At 35.4% G+C, this 26753-nt stretch overlaps 2 protein-coding genes and 1 long non-coding RNA gene across 12 annotated transcripts in view; 1 reads left to right on the top strand and 2 right to left on the bottom strand.

Moving 5' to 3' along the window:
• LOC6040162 (box A-binding factor) overlaps positions 1 to 11916 on the bottom strand; it is a 44490-nt gene extending 32574 nt beyond the window's left edge. For all 3 annotated transcript variants that reach the window (XM_038266048.1, XM_038266049.1, XM_038266050.1), the window contains exon 1: positions 11880 to 11916. In XM_038266048.1, the coding sequence (XP_038121976.1) occupies positions 11880 to 11901 (22 nt within the window). In that variant the 5' untranslated portion in view covers positions 11902 to 11916. The remainder of the gene's footprint in view (positions 1 to 11879) is intronic.
• LOC6040165 (thialysine N-epsilon-acetyltransferase) overlaps positions 1 to 21811 on the top strand; it is a 62341-nt gene extending 40530 nt beyond the window's left edge. For 2 of the 8 annotated variants that reach the window (XM_038266057.1, XM_038266058.1), the window contains exons 2-4: positions 16342 to 16446; positions 16521 to 16732; positions 21433 to 21811. In XM_038266057.1, the coding sequence (XP_038121985.1) occupies positions 16342 to 16446; positions 16521 to 16732; positions 21433 to 21739 (624 nt within the window). In that variant the 3' untranslated portion in view covers positions 21740 to 21811. Of the gene's footprint in view, positions 1 to 12323; positions 12401 to 12420; positions 12995 to 13059; positions 13199 to 16341; positions 16447 to 16520; positions 16733 to 21432 lie in introns of those variants that run through there. The other 6 variants (XM_038266064.1, XM_038266063.1, XM_038266062.1 and 3 more) reach the window with 6 other exon arrangements.
• A 2295-nt stretch (positions 21812 to 24106) lies between these two features.
• On the bottom strand, positions 24107 to 26370 carry LOC119770708. Its single transcript, XR_005278955.1, has 3 exons — positions 26315 to 26370; positions 25925 to 26262; positions 24107 to 24354 (listed from the first exon to the last, which is right to left on the bottom strand). It is a non-coding gene; the product is annotated as an uncharacterized LOC119770708 (long non-coding RNA).
• Positions 26371 to 26753: the final 383 nt, after the last annotated feature.

Here is a 26753-nt window from a genome sequence, read left to right as displayed (position 1 = left end):
TTAGAAACGAATTCTTCTCACACAAACTTTTTTTTTAAATTTTATTATATCAGTTCAATTTCCATTCAACATGTTCAAGGTGGGTCTCGTGGCGCAGGGGTAGCGGCTTCGGCTGCCGATCCCGATGATGCTATGAGACGCGGGTTCGATTCCCGCCTTATCCACTGAGCTTCTATCGGATGGTGAAGTAAAACGTCGGTCCCGGTTTCTCCTGTCTCGTCAGAGGCGCTGGAGCAGAAATCCCACGTTAGAGGAAGGCCATGCCCCGGGGGGCGTAGTGCCAATAGTTTCGTTTCGTTTTTGTTCAAGGTAAAAAAAAGTCAAGCAAATCTCAATGTTGATCTTGGTCAGAAGATGTAAATATCTTATTTTCAAAAGATATTACAAAAAAAAAACATTAAAAAAGGTTGTCAAAAATAAAATAGTTTATATTCATTCCATAACAACGTAAGTTTTGTGGTCCAACATAAAAGCAAACAATATTCCTAGTGATGAATGCTTCAGAAATAAATATTATCTGAATTAAACCTTGACATGAAATTTACAGACAAGCTGATTAGTTCAATATGAACAGTAGATGGAAATAAATAAAATCAAATCAGGTCTCCAATTATTATTTTTTGTTTAATTTCAAAACATTGGTGCCAAAAAGGTAGGAAAATGTAAACTACTGCTTGTATTTCGGGAATTCCCGGGAAATTTACAAATTTCCCGGGAAACGGGAAATATTTTTTTCCGGGAAATCCCGGGAATTCCCGGGAATTTTTTTCCCGGGACGGGAAATTGGACGCTCTAATATCAACTAATGGTCCCACTTTCAATGTTGAATTATGAAACATGCGTGAAATTTTCCGATCTTTTTGAAAACAATATTTTCGTTTTTTTTAATCAAGACTAACATTTCAAAAGGCCAAACATTCAATACTACGCCCTTTTAAAATGTTAGTTTTGATTTTTTTTAAATATTGTTTCGGACCACGGTTGCCAGGTTGCCAGGTTGCCAGATAAATCTGGGAATGCCAGATTTTTCAAGTGTCTGCCAGGATAAAGATTGTGCCAGATATTGACAGATTTTGCCAGATTTTTTATTTATGCCCATTTTGAACAATCTTTCGATTATAATGAACGAATACAATTGAGAATAGAATGTATTATTCTTAAATAAAATACAAATTCAACATTTTTAAGGCCATATAGTCAGTTAAACCATCTGAACTCTAAACATTTTTAAAATTAATTTATATCCTCTCTTTTTTTTACCATTCAGATTAGTTAGATTTTCGTCTGCCAGATTTTTCCAGATTTTTAAAAGATTCTTTGCCAGATTTTTCAAATTTTGAAATGGTAACCCTGAATCGGACCATTAGTTGCTGAGATATCGACATTAGAAAATGATGGGTTGCTTGGGTGAGACTTAGAAAACATCAATTCTGGAGTTTTTTTTTAAAGGTCCAACAAACCAAATTTTCAGTTTTTCAAACTGAAAATTTGGTTTATTGGACCTTTTCAAAAAAAAACTCCAGAATTTTCCTGTTTCTAAATCTTTGCATTGCAATATCTCAGCAACTAAGGGTCGAATCAACAAAGTTCATAAAGTGAAATTTAGTGATTTTTCTCAGCATTTCAAAAATATTTTTTTATTGCAGCACTCCAAGATTAATTTGACAACTGTAAAAATGTATAACATAATTTTTAGAACAAAAAAAACTTTGTACAGTCATCCCACATATTCGGAACACCCACAAATTCGGAACACTTTTTTGATAATTTGTTAATAGCATGCCAAATACAGCTTTTCTCTTGACCCTACTATTTTTAGGACCTTTATTTGGACATTCTCTTGCTATTTCACTAGTAAAAGTAGGGTAGAGTAGTCATCAATGAGACACGGGGAACAATGATAAAATGGCTCTCACAAGTCGTAGTTTCAACCAATCAGGCTCATATTTGGGGGAAAGGTGTGTCTACTAGATACACGTCTGCCATATTAGTGGCTTTGATTATGGACGCTCCCTTGAAAAGTTATTCATAAATGTTTGATTCTGGGGTGTAAAAGTAAATTATGGACAAAAATTACTTTTTCGCTCGTAGGCTGCCATTTACACCAAAACTAATATTTCTTCAAATTTCTTTCGACGTTCCATAGGGATTAAGTTGGGCTACAATGTCCTTTCATTAGATTTGGCCAAAATTTAGAATAAACTCAGAATCCAGGGCTGTCTCATTGTTCCCCACTCATTTCAGCCCATGGGTAACAATGAGACACTTTGATTTTTCTTCAATAAACTTTTCAAAATCGATGGAAATCTTTAAAAACATGAATTAAAAGTGATTTTTGGCATATTTATAGAGTTTAAACTTCATTAAACCAAAAATACAAAGTTATTTGGTATTAATATATGGATTTTACAAAATTGAAATACTTTTTAGTGTAACTTTTGTTATTAAAAGTTTCATGTTGGCAAAATTGCTCTAAAATGTTCAAGGCAAGTCACCTGCAATGGAACAATACAAAAACATGATGTTTTGCTAGAAAAATGTTGATTTTCGTAGAGTGTCTCATTGTTCCCCACCTGTCTCATTGTTCCTGCCAAGTGCGTCTACAATGAGACAGTTGAATAACTCTGGCTGTAGATGTCGGATCGATCTCATATTTTTGTCAATGTTAGAACACATTCAAAGAATGATAATGCAACTAAAAGCTCATTAAAACATGCTGATGAAAAAATTAGAAAAATCGTTGAAAGTTGAAAACCAAAAGTGTCTCATTGATGACTACCCTACCCTAATACTTTTCAAACAAAAACTGCATTTCAAGACTATTTTATCCAGAGCACCAAAACACTGCCTCCAAATTGCCTGTTCCATGATTGTGGGATGTTATTGTGTCTCCCACAATTGTGAAACACCTGAATTTAACTGATATTTTCACAAAAAAGTTATCAGACCATTCATAAAGCATTACTAAGCATGAGTTTTATTGGTTTCAGAGTGCAAAGTCATTATTTTGTTAAAAATATGTACTCTGTACTCCTGGAGAGATCCAAAGTTTGTTTACATCCGTAAGAAAAAAGTGTTCCGAATTTGTGAATTTCAAGGGTCAAAGTTTTTCTTCAAAAACTTGATATAAAAGTTAAAATTCGCATTTGTTCGATACAGCATTCGAAAGATCGCAAGAAAAGCTTTCAAATGAAGGTAAAAGCGAATAATTAAGTTCAATAATCGATTTTCTATGATTTTTTGAACATTGGCCGATCTGTAAACTGTTCCGAATATGAGGGATGACTGTAGTAAGTATGGTAAATTATCGATTTTCTATATTTTTTTGAAATTCATTGGCCTAGAGCATATCCTGGACCATCTACCTTCCCAAAAATAATCAAACTCAAAGGGAAACGTATTTGGGGATTGTGGTTTGGCAGTGCGTGGCCGAATGGTTACGTTGTCCGCTTTGTAAGCGGATGATTCTGGGTTCTATTCCCATCTGCTGCAACCTTCCATCGGATGAGGAAGTAAAATGTCGGTCCCGGCCTTGGTTGTTAGGCCGTTAAGTCATTCCAGGTGTACACCCAAACGACGGTCGCATGATTTGATGCATGAAAACTGTCCTCATGCATTTTTTGCGTATGACATTTTTGCCCGTTACCGACAATTATCGACATTATCGACGGCTTTTTGGTTGTATTTCACAAAAAAAAACCCTTATCAGAACGAGGATTGAACTACCAACTTCTTGGTTATTGCTCCGACACGCTACCACCGCGCCATGGACGCTTGATGAAAAGTGAGTGAAAGAGCACCAACATATGCTTCTTTTTGGAGTGTTGCTCGGGGACGGGCCAGTGTTATAAGTGTTGGTGAGAACTGCAGATCGCTGAAATGTTTACACGCGGGCAAAAATGATCTAGGGGCTTGCTGCAAAAAATGTTATAAAATATGACATTTTCTGCAGCAAATCGACTGTTGCAGATTTTGAGATATATTTTTCCTTTGGGTGTAGGAGTCGTCTCCATACCATAAGTACAAACAACACACCAAACCAAGCCTACTCCGGTGGAATCGCTGGCGGCGGTTGGACTCGCAATCCAAAGATCGTCAGTTCAAACACTGGGGTGGAAGGTTTCTTGGAGTAAAAATACACCCAAAGGAAAAATATATCTCAAAACAGTCGATTTGCTGCAGAAAATGTCATATTTTATAACATTTTTTGGGTTTGGGTGCTCTCCCCATTCAAGCCTTCGGACTCCTAGGTTCGAGCAGAAACTTGCAATAGAGACCACAGAAGACCCGGGGGTCGTTAATGTGGATGGTTTGATTTTTTGATTTTTGGTTTGGTTGAGCGTTTTATATGGGAAACCGTGGAGATTTTCCCTTTTCCCCTCAAACAAGTGGAACATCAACACTTCCCGTCTTCCAAAGCCTTTTTCGCTATCATGGTGGTGATAATCTGGTTCAGGTGGGATTGGTTCTATTCCCAAATAACAATTCCTAGGCAAATTAGACAATCATCACATGACATGGCAAAATACAGTCTGCAATCTGCTCAAATCACCGTCTCCTACACGGAGTCTAATCAATTCCAAAAAGCGTGAACAAGTGTCAATGGAACTGTAAACTGTTCCAAATATGTTTGCACTTTTGTTTAAAAATTAAAAAAATAGGCTTGAAATTAACAAAAATCAAATTCAATCAAATTAAACAGCAGCACAACTTTAAAAACTGAACAAATTATCTCCAGTACCTCGTCAAAGTTTGTTCACTCGCAACCACAATTACACCCAAGATTAAGCCCGATTTGTCATCCGAGCAAATGAGGCCCATCCGAACCGTGTTTAATCCTTCTGGGGATTCTCGAAGCTCTCGGTTAAAAAAGCAAGTGCAATTAATCAGAGCTCAAATCCCTGGCGGGTCCTAATTATTCCACAAATTATTTGACAGCGTTGTAGTAGCGTTCTCACACTTTCTCCCGTATCATCACGGGTTGGGATTTTCCAGGACTTTTTTTTTGTGTGTGTGTGTTCTTGTTCTGTTTTGCTCGACCCGGAATGAAACGGACGGCTCGAATTTCCTGCTCGTTGAGAATCCCTAGTTTATGACCCCGCGTAAACACAGCAAACAGAGCGCGCTCTGGTCCAGGAAAAATGTAAGCACACGTTTTTTTTGTGGATGTTGTTGGACTCAGTTGAAGAAATGCATAAAAAATCTGAAACCAAACTGAGCGTGCAACAAGTGTTTTCCGTGTACGTATATTTTTAAGGTGAAGCTGAAAGATTTATGGGTTAGACAAAGTGGATCATTTTATGCTTGAATTACATACATACATTTTTGGTGGACTGTCTTTTTCAAGAAAGTTTTAACACATAAAAACTATGCAAAGTTACTTTCCTGAAGGATTTAATGTTCTAAATCGTCATAAAATCATCATTACAACTATAATATCAGTAGTAATGTGTCATACAGTCAAGAGGTCCTTATCTTTAATGGTTGTCATCCTTGAAATCGATAGCACGTTTCAAGTGGCCACATGTGAACCGATGTGTTCAGGTTCGCGTATCGTTTGCTCTAATTTATGGCGCTAGTATTGGGATTTAAGATTGTTTTTATGACCTGCCTTTACTCGGTTCACAGTCCGGAGAAAAATTTGGTGCCGTAAAACAAGTGTCATAATATTTTTTAACGTGCCCAACGCGTGAACTCCTCTGCCAGATGACGATCACCGTCACTTGTGGGCCACAGTAAATTATGGTAAAGGTGTGAACTGATCACCTTTTATGGGTGTTTTCTTTGCGTGGTTTTTGGGAAATTTTGGAATCCTTAAACTGTTGACATACTGACCAAATGTGTCCCAAAGATTCAACAAACAGTGCTCAAATCCTAAGCAAATAATAGCCAGGAATTCAGTAAATATTACCATAAATTGTGCAAATATTTCAAACTCCACAACTCTAGTTGTTTCCAACCAAAAAAAGTGCAATAAAACGAAAGCACTTTCCGTACATTCAGGAAGTGGACGCATAACTCACATAATTGAAATACTTTTGTTTTACCAGATTTCCGGTTTTGACCCAAGAAGAGAACGAAAAAAAAACGATCGCACAAAGAAAGAACAAACAGTGGAGTGGACACAAGACGCATAAGCCACGCGACCCCTGAGTGAGGGTCCCAATGCACTGGAAAAACAGACAAAAAAATGCATTTGGGAAAATATTTTGACAAGGCTCGTGTATCTATTTCTGCATCATACAAAACACAAAAGGAAAAGGTCCGACCACTTGGAACTCGAGAAACAAATACTTGAGGGGCACTCTTGAAACTGGTATTCAATTTCGATGCACTTTGTCGGCAGTTTTTTGTTAGTTTCGATTTGTTGTTAAATAAAATCAAATCAAACATTGATCTAATTTATGTTCAATTTGGGTTATACCAACTAAAGATAGATTCGAGTAAAATTATACCAAAATAACTAATTTATTTTAAAAATGCTACTCAAACCGTTAACAGCACCTAAGGATTGGTGGTCCAGGATCGGCCACCAGGTTCTCTGCTTTGCTGGAATGGCTCGTTGGAAGCATCACGAGAGCTGAATCAAACCATCCACTTTCACGACCCCCGGGTTTTTGTGGTCTTGTGATCTCTATTGCAAGTTTCTGCTCGAACCTAGAAGTCCGAAGGCTTGAATGGAGAGAGCACCCAAACCTATTTTTACTCCAAGGAACCTTCTACTCCAGGGTTCGAACTGACGACCTTTGAATTGCGAGTCCAACCGCCGGGCAGCTTTACCATTCGGCCAAGCCTGCTGCCACGAGAGCTATCACTTCCTAATATCCGAGACTGGTTTAAGCTGTATCAGCATGCTCTATGTCTGATACAAAATGTACTTTCCCATAATTTCAGCGGGTAACAGGTTTATTATTAATGTTACGTTGAACAGTGTTGTCAGTATTTAATATCCTTAGAAAAATTCAAAATAAGCTTATATTGAATTGAATTTTGAACAACACATTATAAATAAACTTAATTCGTCTATTAAAACAAAACTTTAAAGCAGTTTATCTATGAATACAGCTCTTACCAAGTTCATGGCTCTTTCAACTCACTCGCAAGTCACGGGTAACGCACTTAAAAAAACAATTTCTATAGAGTGACTTGCCCTCAAAACAATGCATATTCCCAGCTGGAGTCCTGCTCGTCCTCCGTCACCATGCACCCCTCAGCATTGAACGGTCTAACGGCCACGTGTTGCCTTTCGTCCAACGGAGTATTGCACTAAATGTTACATCAACCGTGTCCGCCAAAGTTTACGAATCGGCCAGTTTGCCATCATACAGAACGTTTTCGCCTCGGGCTCACCAGCAGATCGAACGACATTATAGAGTTTCTAGGTACTTCTACGACGACAGTTTGTGTATGACCGGGCATATAGAACAGCAAAACGGCGCAGTTACGGCAGTTTAGTTGGGGTTTCATTTCAATTTGTTACACCGATGCCCAGTTTATTGCTGTTTTCTATTTGAATTTCTTTTGGACGTAGTTTGCCTTTGTTATTGAATTGTATTGTAACGAATTTAAGTATTTTTGCCTTCCTCATTGAGGTAAGGCTATAATCCTGCTCTAAAAATGAACTTTGCATAAAAACGTCGTAGACCCACCTTCATGTATACCTATCGACTCAGAATCGAAAACTGAACAAATGTCTGTGTGTATGTGTGTGTGTATGTATGTATGTGACCAACAAACTAGCTCATGTTTCTCGGCACTGGCTGAACCGATTTGACCCGAACCTGTTGCATTCGACTTAGTTTAGGGTCCCATAGATCGAGTTTTATACAGATTGAAGTTTCGATAAGTAGTTCAAAAGTTATGTATAAAAATGTGTTTTCACATATATCCGGATCTCACTTAAATGTATGTAAACGGGTCCATCATCCAACCCATCGTTGGTTAGGTTATCAAAAGACCTTTCCAACGAGCATAAAACATTGAAGATCTGGCAACCCTGTCTCGAGATATGCCCACTTAAGTGATATTGATGTACTTTTTGGAAGCCGGATCTCACTTAAATGTATGTAAACTATGTCCAGGTCCATCATCCGACCCATCGTTGGTTAGATTATAAAAAGAACTTTCCAACGAGTCCAAAACATTGAAGATCTGGCAACCCTGTCTCGAGATATGTCCACTTAAGTGATATTTATGTACTTTTTGGATGCCGGATCTCACTTAAATGTATGTAAACTATGTCCGGATCCACCATCCGACCCATTCTTGGTTAGGTTATCAAAAGACCTTTCCAACGAGTCCCAAACATTGAAGATCTGGCAACCCTGTCTCGAGATATGCCCACTTAAGTGATATTGATGTACTTTTTGAAAGCCGGATCTCACATAAATGTATGTAAACTATGTCCAGGTCCATCATCCAACCCATCGTTGGTTAGGTTATCAAAAGACCTTTCCAACGAGTCCCAAACATTGAAGATCTGGCAACCCTGTCTCGAGATATGCCCACTTAAGTGATATTGATGTACTTTTTGAAAGCCGGATCTCACATAAATGTATGTAAACTATGTCCAGGTCCATCATCCAACCCATCGTTGGTTAGATTATCAAAAGACCTTTCCAACGAGTTCAAAACATTGAAGATCTGGCAACCCTGTCTCGAGATATGGCCACTTAAGTGATATTGATGTACTTTTTGGAAGCCGGATCTCACTTAAATGTATGTAAACTATGTCCGGATCCACCATCCGACCCATCGTTGATTAGATTATAAAAAGACCTTTCCAACGAGTCCAAAACATTGAAGATCTGGCAACCCTGTCTCGAGATATGCCCACTTAAGTGATATTGATGTACTTTTTGGAAGCCGGATCTCACTTAAATGTATGTAAACTATGTCCGGATCCACCATCCGACCCATCGTTGGTTAGGTTATAAAAAGACCTTTCCAACGAGTCCAAAACATTGAAGATCTGGCAACCCTGTCTCGAGATATGTCCACTTAAGTGATATTTATGTACTTTTTTGATGCCGGATCTCACTTAAATGTATGTAAACTACGTCCGGATCCACCATCCAACCCATCGTTGGTTAGGTTATCAGAAGATCTTTCTAACGAGCATAAAACATTGAAGATCTGGCAACCCTGTCTCGAGATATGCCCACTTAAGTGATATTGATGTACTTTTTGAAAGCCGGATCTCACATAAATGTATGTAAACTATGTCCAGGTCCATCATCCAACCCATCGTTGGTTAGATTATCAAAAGACCTTTCCAACGAGTTCAAAACATTGAAGATCTGGCAACCCTGTCTCGAGATATCCCGACTTAAGTGATATTAATGTACTTTTTGGATGTCGGATCTCACTTAAATGTATGTAAACTATGTTCGGATCCACCATCCAACCCATCGTTGGTTGGGTTATCAAAAGACCTTTCCAACGAGTCCAAAAAATTGTAGATCTGGCAACCCTGTCTCGAGATATGGCCACTTAAGTGATATTTATGTACTTTTTGGAAGCCGGATCTCACTTAAATGTATGTAAACTATGTCCGGATCCACCATCCGACCCATTTTTGGTTAGGTTATCAAAAGACCTTTCCAACGAGTCCAAAACTTTGAAGATCTGGCAACCCTGTCTAGAGATATGGCCACTTAAGTGATATTTATGTTCTTTTTAATCCATATCTAAAAAATAGATGAAATTTGTGTACAGCCATTGATGGTAATGACTCACTAATGACTAATGACTTACTAATGAGTGAGGAAGGCTTCAACCACATAGGTGGATTAAGTTAGTTTTTTAACTCATTCGGGAACTGGAATAGGATAAACTACACTTAAAACCCGATGGTTTGACAACAACTGTTGTCAAACGAACGGGGTCACTTTTTAGTTTGACACCCATTTTACACGGATTTCACACACACTACCAAAAGTTTGTTTTGAAAGTGTGAGTGAGCGCCGTGTACAAAGTAACAGTTAGTCACTTTTTAGTTTGACTTTGACCAACCAACGGGGTACAAATTAAAAAAGTGTCAAACGAAAAAGTGACCAACTACCGGGGGTTGTTCGCAATTATTTTCTCGATTTTTAAATTTTTCATTTTCTGATTTGGACGAACCTTTTGCATGCATTCTCTATGTCAAAGGAAGTAATTTGGCATCATAAGTTTTTTTGTGCATACATGTCCCCGTACAGCTTTGGTCATGCCAAATGGGTATGAAAATGTATGAAATTCTTTTTGATTGATTTGGTGGCTTGCGCATAGTTTTAGATTTAAAATGCAAAAAAGTGCAAAATCTGGTTTAAGAAATATTCTGGTTAATATCGATAGCCTGAACAAAATCTTATCAAAAATTATTATATATTTTTGAAAGCAAAATTGAATTTACTATCGAAAAGTACTTTACAATTTGTTTAATATAGTAATGTAATCAATTCATTTTATATTTCCAATTTTTAAAAGGTTTTTTCAGGGTTAAACATAATTCTTGAAAAAAAGCAACCCTGAAAAAATATTTTGAAAAGCTGAGAAAACTTCCTTTATTTTTCTCTCTGAAACTTTGAAAATCGGGCAAGTGTAATCGATTTAGCCTGTAATGTTTTAACAGACTATATCTCGGAAACTATTGGTCCGATTTTCAATGTTAAATATTTGAAACTTTTGTGAAATAACAATTATTTCAAAATTTTAAAATCAAGCGTTACTTATAAATTTTCCTTATTTTATTTTTTTTTATAAAAAAAAATTAAATACGTTTATTGAAAAGATCAGAAAAGTTTCATTGTTTAACATTGAAAATCGGACCAATAGTTTCTTAAATACCGTCAGTTGAAAATTACTACCTAATTAGGTGACACTTAGAGAAATTTATTTTCATCGATTAGAATTGATTGTGGGGCTGTATTTAAAAAAAATATAGCCCGATTTTCAAAGTTCCAGAAAGAAAATTAAGTTAAGGAAATTTCCACAGAATTTGAACAATATTTTTTCACAGCTGCTTTTTTGAGAAATTATTTTTAATCTAAAAAAATAATTTAAATATTAATTTTTGTCCAGATTTTTTAAATTCTCCATAAGACAATTTCGAAAATAAAAAAAGGGTTGAAACAAAACCAAGAGATTAAAATATATCAATTTCTCGAGAGATCCTTTTTGCCAAAACGTAGCTCAACCAAAGAGTATTGAGTATTTCCCTTCTCTCTGGCTCAACTTTGAAATTGAAAAGATTTGGTCTAGGAATGTTGATTCCAATATTTTCAAAAACAGCCTTCGAAACGCATTTTTAAAACAAAGACAATCTTATCTGCTTGAACAACTTTAAAGGCCCAACCCAAACAGTACCACGGCACCTGTTTCACCCAATTAGATATGAAACTATGCCGATGCGATAGTTAACCCACGTGCAGATAACCACTACCCCATATCACCAGATGAAATTCCTAGCAAGGACGTTCTCACGACTGAACCTGCCTGAATGCTGCTGCATCGGGTAATCTCACGTTCAACGATAAGACGGTTATGTGTACAGTACACTTTCCCTGGCCGTAGACGTTGTCGTCGTCGCCGCCACCGTAAAACGGCAGATAAGGAGCTCGATAGCGTTCACCGGGAGTGTTTGGGGTTGCCCGACGCGTCGTCAGACCGATTGCTGATATCCCGTTATCACCCCGTCGGGGAGAGCCCCCAGCGGCGGCGGCGGCCACTATCGCTTGAAACTGGTCCCTGCCCTCGCCTTGTTATCATAACGCCCGACAGATAATACAATCGGCGAACGGGGTTTCGTCACATGATAACGGAATCTGTAAACACCCCGTTGTACCGGGGTCAACCCCGCCGGTAATCGAAGAATCGATCGCGGCTTGCAAACTTACCGAAATAGTCCTTCGTAGACATGGTCACGTCACAGAGCACGTGGCGGTCACGTTATCAAGATTCGTACCAGGTTGCTGTCACCCGGCTCACGTCACGTCACGTCACAGACCTGCTACAGCTGCTGCTGACGTTGGAGGCGATAAAATTTATCAGCTCAACCGCCCTGTAGAACTCCTGGTTGCGTTCCTCACCACACACAGATCTATACGACGGCCTCCCTGCACACTTCTCACCGAGAACTTGAACGCGCGCGCGACGCTTATTATCAGTGTAGTAACGTAAAGATAAAAGGAAACACGTTTTCTTCGCCGCAAACCGTTTTTTGATAAAAACCGGCAGAAATTTGTAATCAGCTAGACTCCGGGGGTATGCAGAAAGAAAAAAAAACTAGGCACGGCGGACACTCGACCGCTTCCAGCCGTTCAGTGATTGTTCAATTCCGGACTGATCAACACCGCCGTGTTGAGCGCGCAAGCCCGTGTAGACTCACCGGTTCTCGCGATAGTGAGTTGTTGTTCGCGTAAGTTGCTGTTAGAGGACTTCGGACGTCGTAGTCGCACGGCAATCGGACTTGAACAGGGCGGAACATGGAAAGCGAACGAAAACATACAAACTCTGTGCGCCACAACTAACTCTAGGAGTAGTCGAGAGCAACGTTGAGTGATTTGAGTGTGCGGCCTGAAACAGTCCAGCAGTTCAGTAAAATGTCTGTATACATAAACCGGTGAGCTGAGCTGGACTCGGAATTGTTCTACTTTGTTCTGATTCTACACATCGAGCGAAGCTGTACGACGACGCATGTGCGTTCATCACGTACCGGCCACGTTGTTTGCTGCTTCGATCCAATCCCGTAATCAACGTCGTCGTCGTCGTTTGATGCTGATGGAAGTGTATTTTTAACCTCGCTTGCTCTCTGCTTCGGTTTCAATATTATTGTACAGTAAAATGTCGGAAAAGAAGAAAATGAACAAGAAGCAAGCACGCTGGGAAAAGCAAAATGGCGCTGCCCCAAGTCACGACTTGGATTCGATCGCTGGTTGCCGCCTATCAACACTTCATTCCGTTCGCCTTTCTCCGTCGTACAGCAGTGACTTGACGGACGGGTGAACCCGCGGTAGATTTACGAAGAAAATTTCCTCATGATAGTAAACGATGTCCTAATGTTTGGCCTCAACTTAGGTTTTTATACGGAATTGCAATCCAAGATTCGTGGGGACTTAATAGAAGAGCATCAAATGCAGGGTCGACTAGGATTAAACCCAGGCCAGAGAAAGATTACGCCTACCACCAAATCACCGAACCTGGCAAAACAGAAGTTGTGAGCGTGAACTCAACAAAAAAAATCCTTAAGGGACCATCCACAAACCACGTGGACATTTTTTTTTGGAAATCCCAACCCCCCCCCCCCCCCCTCGTGGACAATTGTCCATATTAAAAAAACTTTTTTTATGGAGCGTGGACAATCGCCATACCCCCCCCCCCCTAAAGTGTCCACGTGGTTTATGGATGGTCCCTAAGTTAAATCTCTTATAGATTCTCTAATGCAATACGGATATGAACCTTATTCAAAATCCTACGATCTCTTGCTTGATACGGCGGTAGACTCGTAACTCCCAGAAGTCCTTGGATTACATAGACCATCCCATTGTATCAGCAAATAGTCTACCATGCTCTCTGGAGCAAAACGAATATGGCTTTAAAAAAATTGTAAAAGAAAAAATGTCATTATTTGGCAAATCATCAATTCAACTCATAGTAGGTTTTAAAATATGTAACATACATGCAGCGCCGTACCTAGGGCCCTTGGGAGCCACCGAAATCGATGATTGTACAAAACTTTCATGTCAGCTATAACATCCTCATTAGATAATTGTAACAGAATGGGCGCCGAATTATAAAAAAAATTACAAATAACTAGATAATTTGGTTTAAAATAAAAAAAATATTTAAGGGCGCCAAAATCAATTGTATAAATATATTTTTTTTTTTTTTTAGTGTTTCTGAAAATTCTTACTAAATGCAAAATTTATTTTTTCATCAAAGTTTGTAAGGTCATACCTTCCAGACAAAAAAAAAATGTCCAACTATATGTTATTTTCACGTTATTTTGGCTGGGAATCACAGTCAGCCAAATTGTGAAAAAAATTTGGTCATATTTTGAACTTCTTTGAAATTGAAAATATTTTAACATTAAAACAATTCTTTTGAATTTAATACATTTTCGAGTAAAAATATGGCCTTTGAAATATTTTCAGCTCGATTTCCCCTTTTGTTATCAACATCGTGCATATTCCTTTTCAAAATAATAGAGTTTTGTAATTAGAACACTGTAAATTTCCAACATTATTTGTTCAAGAAAAAAATGTTTTAGCTTTACCGATGTTGTTTACTTTTTAAATCGTCTAAAATGCTTTGGAGATGAAAAGCAATTAAAAAAATCAGTTAAAAACAAAAGAATAGTATTTTATCAAGGTTTATCAACATTTTTGTGCAAAAAATATTTTTCTAGAACACAAAATTTAATTTTACGAATTAAAAATAAAAATAAATTAAAGATAAAAATAAAAATCAATGAAAAATAAAAGGGTAATTCTCTACCAACTCACACGAAAATCGGGCAAATCGCGATAACTCGTGATGTTTGTAAGCAAACCCTTTATGTCTTTATATCATTTTTTTTGTAATTGTCTGCTCTACAATTTTGTAGAACATTGTTACACTCTAAAAAATAACCCTGCAAAGTTAGAAAAAACACGAAATTTTAAAATGAAAATTTTTGTTCTAAATGGAAAATGACCAATGTAGATTCGAAAGTACATTAAATTTCCCATAAAATAACATGTTCCAAAAAATTTTACAGTCGAGTACGGAAAATGGGAGAATTTTTAAAACTTTTTTAGTGTTTTTTTCGATGAAAAATACGTTTTTTCGGAATTCTGAGTACGCCATCGAATCGGGCGTCTAATTTTACATAAAAGTCCCTTTGACACCAAATTTCTATCTCATCACAGTTTCAGGCTGCAAATTATTGAAAAACACCTCTTTTTTCGCATGTTCAAAAATGGAAGGGGTCGTACCACACCTCCGTCGCAAGATATCAAAAAACGGACCTCGGATTCGTGATCAGGGACAAAAGTTACCCCTTAGGACAAAGTTTCACGCAAATCGAAGAGGGGTCGGGGCAACTGCTGTGTGAGTTGGCGGAGAATTACTCAAAATAAAAATAAATTAAATTATGAAATATTTTATCAAGCATCGTATGAGCAAATAACTCAAAATGAATGAAAATTTCTTATTTTTAAATTTTAAAACACTTTTTTTATTCAATTGTTGAAACCGTGTCCTGTAATTTTATTTTTTAACTTTTTTGTTTGGGCAGAGTCAAGGGACAAAAGCAAAGCAATCCAAAACGACCCTCGGGTCTTTTGTGGGCTCTGTTGCAAGTTCTAGGCGTCCGAAGTTTATGTGTTACGTATTCTTTTACGCAAATGGACCGACGTTTTACTTCCCCATCCGATAGAAGGCCAGGAGGATAGGGCGGGAATCGAACCCGCGTCCCATAACAACTTAGGGATCGCCAGCCGAAGCCGCTAACCACCGCGCCACGAGGCCCTCAGGGAGGGCCACAAACTTTAAAAAAATGCCAAAAATGAACTGAATTGTTCAAAACTTGATTTTGACGATATTTTGTTCTGCCGCTGCATGTTGAAAAATTATGCTTCGATGCCGGTGTGCTCTTTTGAACTAAGCTTGTTGGGAATCCTGAGCCTGAGCGATGACGAGATGGAGGATCTGCTGGTCGAAGCTGAATTTGTGGTTCTTGTTCGATTTTTCACTATTTATTTCGAAGATGAATAACATCTTACTCAAAGGTACTGGAGTGCCAACGAGTAGCAGTCAAAAGAAAAAAAAAGCGCGTCAATGTGGGAAAGGGATGTAATTTGTGCTTGTAGACGGTATTGTTTTGATTTGCAGCATGTTCAGTCAACTGTTGTGAATGTTCCTGAAGCATCGCAGAACGGGATTTCTCTTCTTTCCATTTTCAGCGACTATCTATCTTCTGCTTTTATTTTGTTTTGCTGATTTCCTAATAGGGCTTCTGATTATTATTCATCATTTGATTTTGATTTTAATAACTTTAGACTCTCTTATCTCTTAATAACTTTCAACTCCATTTTACCAATACTGCTGTTAAAAAATTATATTTTCCTTAAATACTTTTCCCTTAATGGGGCAGCGATGCCATATTTCTGTCGACATTTAAAGCTCGTCAGTTATCACCCCAATTGTATGAGTATCAGCTGATTTGAAACAATACAATCGCCCATTACCACCACCACCAGCTTACCAACTGATTAGATAAAACGTTTTTCGCACATATTCGTTTGATAATGAACGCAGCAAGTAGCATCGCCCGTCAGCTGAGCTCTTCCTTACTAATCAGTTGCTAATTATCCGTAGAAACGGTCGGATTCTGGACTTCTCATCACCATGGCCTTTCAATCGAGTGCAGTTGCTAGGAAAACCACGAAACAGGACCTCGGCGCTATCATCGGCATGATCCAGGTAATGCTCAAATTACTAGTGGCTTAGAAAGTGAGTAACTTAATTGATTTTTTTTTTAATTTCTCAATCAACAGGAGCTGGCCGACTTTGAAAAAATGTCCGACGGCCCTCGGCTCACCGTGGAGGACCTCGCCCGGGACGGTGGATTCGACGATCAAGGACCGTCTTCGCCGGTGTTCCAGAGCTTTGTGCTCGAACTCACGGAACGCGCAGTCGAGACGACTGCCGCCAGCAAAGAAACATCAACGTCATCGACGATCGCTAGCAGCGGTGACCTTTCGACCCGGTGAGACGTTATTTATAAAACATTTATAAATCTTGAGCTTCGGCTCGTCCAAGCCCGGCAGACAGGCCGAGAGTAATGAGCATCACAGGGGCAACAGAAAGCACTGATAAGGAACCGTCCCCGGGGCTTACAGTTGAGCCCTGGCCGCGGCTCATTTCTTGTTTTTCAGCACAGACCAGCGCACATTGCGCTGCCGTGTTTGTTTTTTTCTGTAATAATTAAATTTCCATTTCTTAGCTCCAGCAACGGACTTTCCTATATTCGTAGCTGTACCGTACGAGTAACGTTTGCTGGATGTAGCAGATTTTAATTGAAAAAACGTTACTTAATCCACCTTAAGGTGGTTGGTGCCTTCCTCGCATTCATGTTGTATTTTAGGTGGTATTTACAAATCTGGAGTTTTTTTTTGAAAAGGTCCAATAAACCAAATTTCCAGTTTTTGCTTTTTGGGTGTTTTTAGAACCGCCTTGAGTCAGGGGTATTAAAAAACACCCAAAACGCAAAAACTGAAAATTTGGTTTATTGGTCCTTTAAAAAAAAACTCCAGAAATTAATTTAAGAGTTTTTTTTATTTTTTTTAAATTATTTTTTCATTTGTTTTTTTTTTTAATTATTGATTTTACTTGAACAGCAATTTTCAATTCTTTTTTTTACCAACTCTTCAAAATTAAGGTGAAAAGTCTCATGAGTTATATATTTTAGTGAAAAGTTCGTGTAAATCTTTGTCGAGACAAAATGATGCAGCAACATAATTAATACAGAAGTTTTCCAGAAGAGACGCAGACACTGCTTAAGCAATGTGGCAACCGGGCGATACGCATACAAGGGGGTGTGGCTGCCAATCCCCCACGTGGTCAAAAAGTCAAAAAGGCAAAAAGATCCGGCCTTTGAGATTATGCAAAAATCACCCTTTTTTGTAGCTACAAAAAAACTTTTTCTTGGCGTAACTTTAAAAATACTTCACTAAACAGAATAAAATTTAATAGGGTCTTAGGGGACCCCAAAACGAACAGAATAAAGCGGATCCGGCCAAAATCGGTACAGCCAGTTCTGCGAGAATCGTGTGGAAAAAAAATCATGTCTACACACATCCCCACAGACATTTGTTTAGAATTTGATTCTGAGTCGATAGGTATACGTGAAGGTATATCTAGGAGTCGTATTTAAGAAGTTCATTTTTCGAGTGATTTTATAGCCTTGCCTCAGTGAGGTGAGGAAGGCAAAAATGGCAAAATATCAACAAAATTAGTTTTGTGTAAGAATCAAACCTGGCAACTTACAAAAATCGGGCAAAGCTGTTCTGACCCCTCTTGAATTTTCGTGAAAATTTGTTTTAATGTTTAACTTTGAACCCTGATCAAGAATCCAAGGTCCATTTATTGACTTTATTGATTTAGGGTGACATTCTAGAAGCGTTTTTCGGTAAAATGTACGACTAGTGCTGAAAACATCTTCTTTTGCAACTTGTTGCATAAACTACTACTTAGGGGAACAACATCTAATTCAAGCGTGCCTCTAATTAGAGGCCTAATTTGCCATATCAGCACATTGACATTCAATTACAGCTCATTAAAAGCGTTTTCAGTTGAAATCGAGTGACCAATTAGAAGTGTGCAAGCAAGTTTCTATCAAAAGTTTTACAAAAAAAAGTAAAACTCACACGAAATCGGAAAAAGTTGCCCCGACCCCTCTTCGATTTGCGTGAAACTTTGTCCTAAGGGGTAACTTTTGTCCCTGATCACGAAACCGAGGTCCGTTTTTTGATATCTCGTGACGGAGGGGCGGTACGACCCCTTCCATTTTTGAACATGTGAAAAAAGAGATGTTTTCAACAATTTGCAGCCTGAAACGGTGATGAGATAGAAATTTGGCGTCAAAGAGACTTTTATGTAAAATTAGACGCCCGATTTGATGACGTACTCAGAATTTCGGAAAAAGGTATTTTCATCGAAAAAAACACTAAACAAGTTTTAAAAATTCTCCCATTTTCCTTTACTTGACTGTAAAAATTTTTGGAACATGTCATTTTAAGGGAAATTTAATGTACTTTTCGAATCTACATTGACCCAGAAGGGTTATTTTTCATTTAGAACAAAAATTTTCATTTTAAAATTTCATGTTTTTTCTAACTTTGCAGGGTTATTTTTTAGAGTGTAACAATGTTCTGCAAAGTTGTAAAGCAGACAATTACAAAAAAAAATATATATAGACATAAGAGGTTTTTTTTTATTTATTTATTTTTCCGTGTCCGTGTCTGTCGCGGGTGACCATGAACGGCCATGATCAACGACGACCAACATTTTCAAAACTTTTTTTCGTAAATCGCGATAACTCGTAATGTTTATAAGCAAACCCCTTATGTCTATATATCAACATTTTTGTAATTGTTTGCTCTACAACTTTATAGAACATTGTTACACTCTAAAAAATAGCTCTGCAAAGTTAGAAAAAACACGAAATATTAAAATGAAAAATTTTGTTCTAAATGAAAAAATGACCCTTCTGGGTCAATGTAGATTCGAAAAGCACATTAAATTTCCCATTAAATGACATGTTCTAAAAATTTTTACAGTCAAGTAACGGAAAGTGCGAGAATTTTAAAAACTTTTTTAGTGTTTTTTTCGATGAAAAATACGTTTTACCGGAATTCTGAGTACGTCATCAAATCGGGCGTCTAATTTTACATAAAAGTCCCTTTGACGCCAAATTTCTATCTCATCACCGTTTCAGGCTGCAAATTATTGAAAAACACCGCTTTTTTCGCATGTTCTAGTGCTTTTTTCGATGAAAAATACGTTTTTTTCGAAATTCTGAGTACGTCATTAAACTGGGCGTCTAATTTTACATAAATGTCCCTTTGACACCAAATTTCTATCTCATCACCGTTTCAGACTGCAAATTATTGAAAAACACCCCTTTTTCGCATGCTCAAAAATGGAAAAGGTCGTACCGCCTTTCCGTCACGAGATATCAAAAAACGGACCTCGGATTCGTGATCAGGGACAAAAGATTCACGCAAATCAAAGAGGGGTCGGGGCAACTGCTGTGTGAGTTGGCGGAGAATTACCCAGAGAGTTTAAAAAAAAACTTGTTTAGGTGGGGCAATTGTAGTACAATATGAATTTTTAGTATGGAAAAAAATACGAATTGCTGTAGCAACATATTTTATTGTGAAAAAAAAATACATAAAATTTATTAAAAACTGATAATCAATTGTTTAAAAAATTGTCCATACACAACATAATAATATAATGAAAATTTACTATTTATCATCTAAGTAATTTTTTATTTTTTTTTTTAAACGGTCAAATTTTTAGTAAAATATTATTTTTTAATCTAAAAATGAAAGAAACATTTCAAATACATCCTAATCTGATGTATCTAAGTGATAATAGTTCAATTGTTAGTAAATTAGCATGTTTTTTCGTGCATTGTTCCTCTTGCCCCAACGGGTTGTTCGTCTTGCCCCACTAGTTGAGTAGAACGTACGAAAAATCAAAAAAAAATAAAATCAATTTTTTACATTAAAAAACAGAATTTTTTTAAAACTTTCTCTATCAAAGTCTCAGTCAAGACCTGAAATAAGATGATTCCAATAAATCCGACAGATTTTTTAACGTTTTTAATGGGTTATAACGAGCATTTCCTTAGCTTGTTACACTTGCCCAACTTTCCCCTACTCGAACAGCGACACAAAAGAGACGGAAAACAACACGAAAAAAATAGGACTGCGCGTCCCCACAGGCACCGCACTCTAATAGTTTTCGAATTAAAATTCGACGAAAAAATCAAATATGTTCAAAAACGCTGGTTTATTACTTTGCAAATCCTTACAAATATTGTAACTAGGGGAACAGCATCTAATTCCAGCGTGCCTCTAATGTTGCCATATCAGCACTTTGACGTTCAATTACAGCTCAATAAAAGCTTTTTTAACTGAAATCGAGTGATAAATAACTCAATAAGAAGTGAGCAAGCAAGTTTCTATAAAAAGTTTAGCAAAATGAGTTGTTTAAATAGTGAAAATCAGCAAATTGGATGGAGTTAGGAGCGAGTGCTTAACCTGCCAAACATACGAGAATTTCCCCTACTATAGTTTTACTGTGATCATTCATTTTTGTTAAAATTTCATGTTCTTTTCATTTTTCTTAAATCAATGAATTAAACTAGGCCAAAACTATCCACCCAGTACGGTATTTGCTCATGTTTGTCCATCATCGGTTCGGCAGTTTGAACAGCACTCTCGGCCACAAAACTCTGTTGCTGCTGCGGGACTGACTGACTGTTCGACGCCATGGAAAACCACACAGCTGTGGTGATAACAAACATTATTATTTCATGACTAGTTATATTCTCCACAGCAGAGCAGAGAGCATAGTCCGAGAGCTTGCTTATCTTATCACTAAACATATTTGAACATTGCTTGCCTGCGAGTTCTTCTCATCCCTTCATGTATGTTATGATTTATACCCATGGCACCTCTCTCTCTCTCTCTCTCTTCTTTTCCCAAACTGCCTCTTCAGAACCTTTAAACTGGACACAATCAAAACAAATTTATTCTCTCGTAGCCATAAACGTCGTTTTCTGTTTAATTAGTCCACAGTCCGGCCATTTCTCCAAATAATATATTCGTCAAACTTTCCAAATTACGACACACAACAAGCTCATCTCATGTTTCTTTATGTTTCCTACCCCAACAGCACCAAACTAATTGGCTACGCAATCTTCTTCTACTCGTACTCCACGTGGCGGGGCAAGTCCCTCTTTCTGGAGGACATTTACGTTAAGCCGGAACATCGCGGCCACGGGCACGGCGAAGTGCTGTTCAAGGCTGTGGTGGAGCACGCGCGCGAAAATGGATGCGCCCGGTTCGATTTCCACGTGCTGGGCTGGAATCCGGCGAAAAAGTTCTACGCCCGAATGGGGGCGGAAAATTTAACCGAAACGGAGCAGTGGGAGTTTTTCCGGCTGACGAGGGATAAAATGGATCGGCTGTGTGAGGGTTAGGGTGGTCGGATTGTTACACACTGTCGATTTTATTGATAATAAACGGAACCGAATAAGAGTAGTTCTCTACAATTTTGCATTTTTTTATTAAAAACTAAAAACTAAAAACTAAAAACTAAAAACTAAAAACTAAAAACTAAAAACTAAAAACTAAAAACTAAAAACTAAAAACTAAAAACTAAAAACTAAAAACTAAAAACTAAAAACTAAAAACTAAAAACTAAAAACTAAAAACTAAAAACTAAAAACTAAAAACTAAAAACTAAAAACTAAAAACTAAAAACTAAAAACTAAAAACTAAAAACTAAAAACTAAAAACTAAAAACTAAAAACTAAAAACTAAAAACTAAAAACTAAAAACTAAAAACTAAAAACTAAAAACTAAAAACTAAAAACTAAAAACTAAAAACTAAAAACTAAAAACTAAAAACTAAAAACTAAAAACTAAAAACTAAAAACTAAAAACTAAAAACTAAAAACTAAAAACTAAAAACTAAACACTAAAAACTAAAAACTAAAAACTAAAAACTAAAAACTAAAAACTAAAAACTAAAAACTAAAAACTAAAAACTAAAAACTAAAACCTAAAAACTAAAAACCTAAAACTTAAAACTTCAAACTTAAAACTTAAAACTTAAAACTTAAAACTTAAAACTTAAAACTTAAAACTTAAAACTTAAAACTTAAAACTTAAAACTTAAAACTTAAAACTTAAAACTTAAAACTTAAAACTTAAAACTTAAAACTTAAAACTTAAAACTTAAAACTTAAAACTTAAAACTTAAAACTTAAAACTTAAAACTTAAAACTTAAAACTTAAAACTTAAAACTTAAAACTTAAAACTTAAAACTTAAAACTTAAAACTTAAAACTTAAAACTTAAAACTTAAAACTTAAAACTTAAAACTTAAAACTTAAAACTTAAAACTTAAAACTTAAAACTTAAAACTTAAAACTTAAAACTTAAAACTTAAAACTTAAAACTTAAAACTTAAAACTTAAAACTTAAAACTTAAAACTTAAAACTTAAAACTTAAAACTTAAAACTTAAAACTTAAAACTTAAAACTTAAAACTTAAAACTTAAAACTTAAAACTTAAAACTTAAAACTTAAAACTTAAAACTTAAAACTTAAAACTTAAAACTTAAAACTTAAAACTTAAAACTTAAAACTTAAAACTTAAAACTTAAAACTTAAAACTTAAAACTTAAAACTTAAAACTTAAAACATAAAACTTAAAACTTAAAACTTAAAACTTAAAACTTAAAACTTAAAACTTAAAACTTAAAACTTAAAACTTAAAACTTAAAACTTAAAACTTAAAACTTAAAACTTAAAACTTAAAACTTAAAACTTAAAACATAAAACTTAAAACTTAAAACTTAAAACTTAAAACTTAAAACTTAAAACTTAAAACTTAAAACTTAAAACTTAAAACTTAAAACTTAAAACTTAAAACTTAAAACTTAAAACTTAAAACTTAAAACTTAAAACTTAAAACTTAAAACTTAAAACTTAAAACTTAAAACTTAAAACTTAAAACTTAAAACTTAAAACTTAAAACTTAAAACTTAAAACTTAAAACTTAAAACTTAAAACATAAAACTTAAAACTTAAAACTTAAAACTTAAAACTTAAAACTTAAAACTTAAAACTTAAAACTTAAAACTTAAAACTTAAAACTTAAAACTTAAAACTTAAAACTTAAAACTTAAAACTTAAAACATAAAACTTAAAACTTAAAACTTAAAACTTAAAACTTAAAACTTAAAACTTAAAACTTAAAACTTAAAACTTAAAACTTAAAACTTAAAACTTAAAACTTAAAACTTAAAACTAAAACCTTAAAACTAAAAACTTAAAACTAAAAATTAATAACTGTTGCCAGCTAGGAAAAAACATTTATCTTCACATGAAAATCGTGGCAATGATGACAGTCTGACAATGATTGCCCAAAATAGCTAGTCAGTAGGCCGTCCCAAAACAATGAAAAGTTGTCAAATCTTTGGTGCTCACCCCTAGAATGACCCTGACTGAAAAGTCCGTCGGACGTCCGTCGTTTGTCGTCCGTGCAATCGTACGACGTCGCACGACAATGTCGTGCGACATTCGCACGAATGTCATACGTTTTTGCACCAAAATGTCGTATTTGTCGTGCGATTGATCATCGAAATTGTTCGACATTGTCGTACGACATTCGACCGACGTCGCACGGTTTTGTTATTTAGGTTGTCGTGCCTTTGTCGTGTGCTGTTTTTTCGGGTTTTTAGGTTATGTGGCAGTAAAAATAAACATGTTTTTTTTATTTTTAAATTATGTTTATGTGTATTTTGTCTGTAAATTAATCTTTTTCACTAGATTTCACAAACATTCATTAATTTTACTTGTTGTGTGTCGCGATCTTCACGTGGTTTTTGGCGTTGTCTTGCAGTGGGCCTTTCAGCTCATCTCGTCGCCTCGGCATCCCACGAATGGATGGCCACCGGAGTCCGGACAAGGTCGGTTTACGCACTTCCGGTGCAAGTGTTTTTGCGATCGTTACAGCTTCCGTTCCGTGGGACAACACGGAAACGCTGGGTTGTCAGTAGGATTCGATTGGAATATTTTTGGTTACCTGAAAAAAGATTACGTCATTCGGCTAAATAATCCAAAATAAAACTAGAAATGTGAAATTTAACTTTCAATGTAAAATTTAAAAAAAAGTGGTCTCTAAACTTGTAATTTTTTGGGAAAAAAGGCAAAATTTTTTTAGCACAACATAATATTTCATTTAAACATTTTACAATTCAGATAAAAATCAAAATCAACGCATGTTGATTTTTTATCCAAAATTTGTATGGAGAATTTGGTTTATTTTTTAAATTTAAAGTGCATGTGTTTCTTGGGACTCTGAAGTCCATGCTTTAAAGAAGCAATGAACTTTAAAGTTTTTGAACAATTATGATATGTTCGAATGTTAGAATCGTTAAAATCTAAAATATCGGAATAATTTTAAAATAAAAATAAAATCTTTGATATTTTTAAAAACAGTTTTGAAAATATCAAGAATTTTAAGAATAATACAATTTGAAAATTTAAGAGTTCATGATTTGTAGAATCTAAATATTTTAAAATTTTAACAATTTTAGAATTTTACAATTTAATAATTTAATAATTTAATAATTTAATAATTTAATAATTTAATAATTTAATAATTTAATAATTTAATAATTTAATAATTTAATAATTTAATAATTTAATAATTTAATAATTTAATAATTTAATAATTTAATAATTTAATAATTTAATAATTTAATAATTTAATAATTTAATAATTTAATAATTTAATAATTTAATAATTTAATAATTTTATAATTTTATAATTTTATAATTTTATAATTTTATAATTTTATAATTTTATAATTTTATAATTTTATAATTTTATAATTTTATAATTTTATAATTTTATAATTTTATAATTTTATAATTTTATAATTTTATAATTTTATAATTTTATAATTTTATAATTTTATAATTTTATAATTTTGTAATTTTATAATTTTATAATTTTATAATTTTATAATTTTATAATTTTATAATTTTATAATTTTATAATTTTATAATTTTATAATTTTATAATTTTATAATTTTATAATTTTATAATTTTATATTTTTATAATTTTATAATTTTATAATTTTATAATTTTATATTTTTATAATTTTATAATTTTATAATTTTATAATTTTATAATTTTATAATTTTCAATCGTTTGGTAGTGTGTGTGAACTCCGTGTAAAAGGGGTGTCAAACTAAAAAGTTACCCCGTTCGTTTGACAACAGTTGGTGTCAAACCATCGGGGTGAGTGTATTGTTAAAAGATAACCAAGATAACCAAAGAAATAAATTGAATTGAATAGAAACAATTTTATAATTTTCATATATTTTTTTCATATTTTTGAACGAAACTATACCTTTTAATAGATTATTTTATATTTATGTGAATCTTAGAAAATTTGAATTGTGGAATTGAAAAGATTCAGGAAAGATTGCTATGAAAAATAGAATTTTATTGTTTAGAATTTGTGATGGTTTCAGGTTTTTAATTCTCCAGTCCCTCCCACGCACACTTTCATCGTCCTCATTTATTTTCCGTCGTCCAAATGGGATGCAACACCCCCTCTATCGTTTCAAAAACACAACTCACCGTATAAAAACCTCCGGCGGATCAGAAACGCCGTCTTCCTCCACCTTTCTTTTCACACGGAACATTGTACACCTCCCCAAGACTTGACGGGAAGGGGAATGGTCTTTCTCCCTCCTTCTGTTCCATTGGGGGAAACATCCATTACTTGCCGTTTCATTGTCCTCCTCCTTGGGTATGGCACGCACCGCCACCTCCCGCGGAAATTTAAACACCAATCCGCTTCCTCGATCGCAGACCGGGTGCTTCCCTTCCCGTCTTCCGGCATGGCCCGCCGGAGCAACGATGTGACTCGTTCTCCTTCTCCTCCTCCTCCATCACGAAGGCCGAAATCAGGAAATCTGGAATATATTGCTATGATAAAGCCGCTCGCAAAAAAGCAACACAACTTACCAATCAACCGGCCAAAATCCACAATAACTTTCGACAACGTAAACTGGTTCGATTCGACCAACTGAAGAGAACTGTCAAACTGCGTCGACGAATATCGTGACGTCAAATTGGGTCCTAAAATGAAGCTTAGATTGCTGATATTATTGTTTACAGCGATAAAGCTTATTTTTCTGAGTACAATGACCCTTTGTACGACCACAAAGTGTTCAAAATGGATTTTTAAATCAATTTTGGAAAATTAACCTCGCGGTCCTTCTTGACAGAAAAGCTCCTACTTGACAGCTCGTTCCAAGGGGACCGTAGTTGATCCATCGAAAAAATGTTGTCTTGTCAAAAAAAAATTTTGCGTTAAAATGAAAAAAAGTGATGAGAAATGGTTTTTAATCGTGTTTTTTACAGTTGTACTTAAAAATTGACATAGGGCTTTAGTACCCAATTG

This window comes from Culex quinquefasciatus, chromosome 3 (assembly GCF_015732765.1).
Source record: "Culex quinquefasciatus strain JHB chromosome 3, VPISU_Cqui_1.0_pri_paternal, whole genome shotgun sequence".
Taxonomy (NCBI): Eukaryota; Metazoa; Arthropoda; class Insecta; order Diptera; family Culicidae; genus Culex; species Culex quinquefasciatus.
This window is presented reverse-complemented; position numbering and strand designations above follow the sequence as displayed.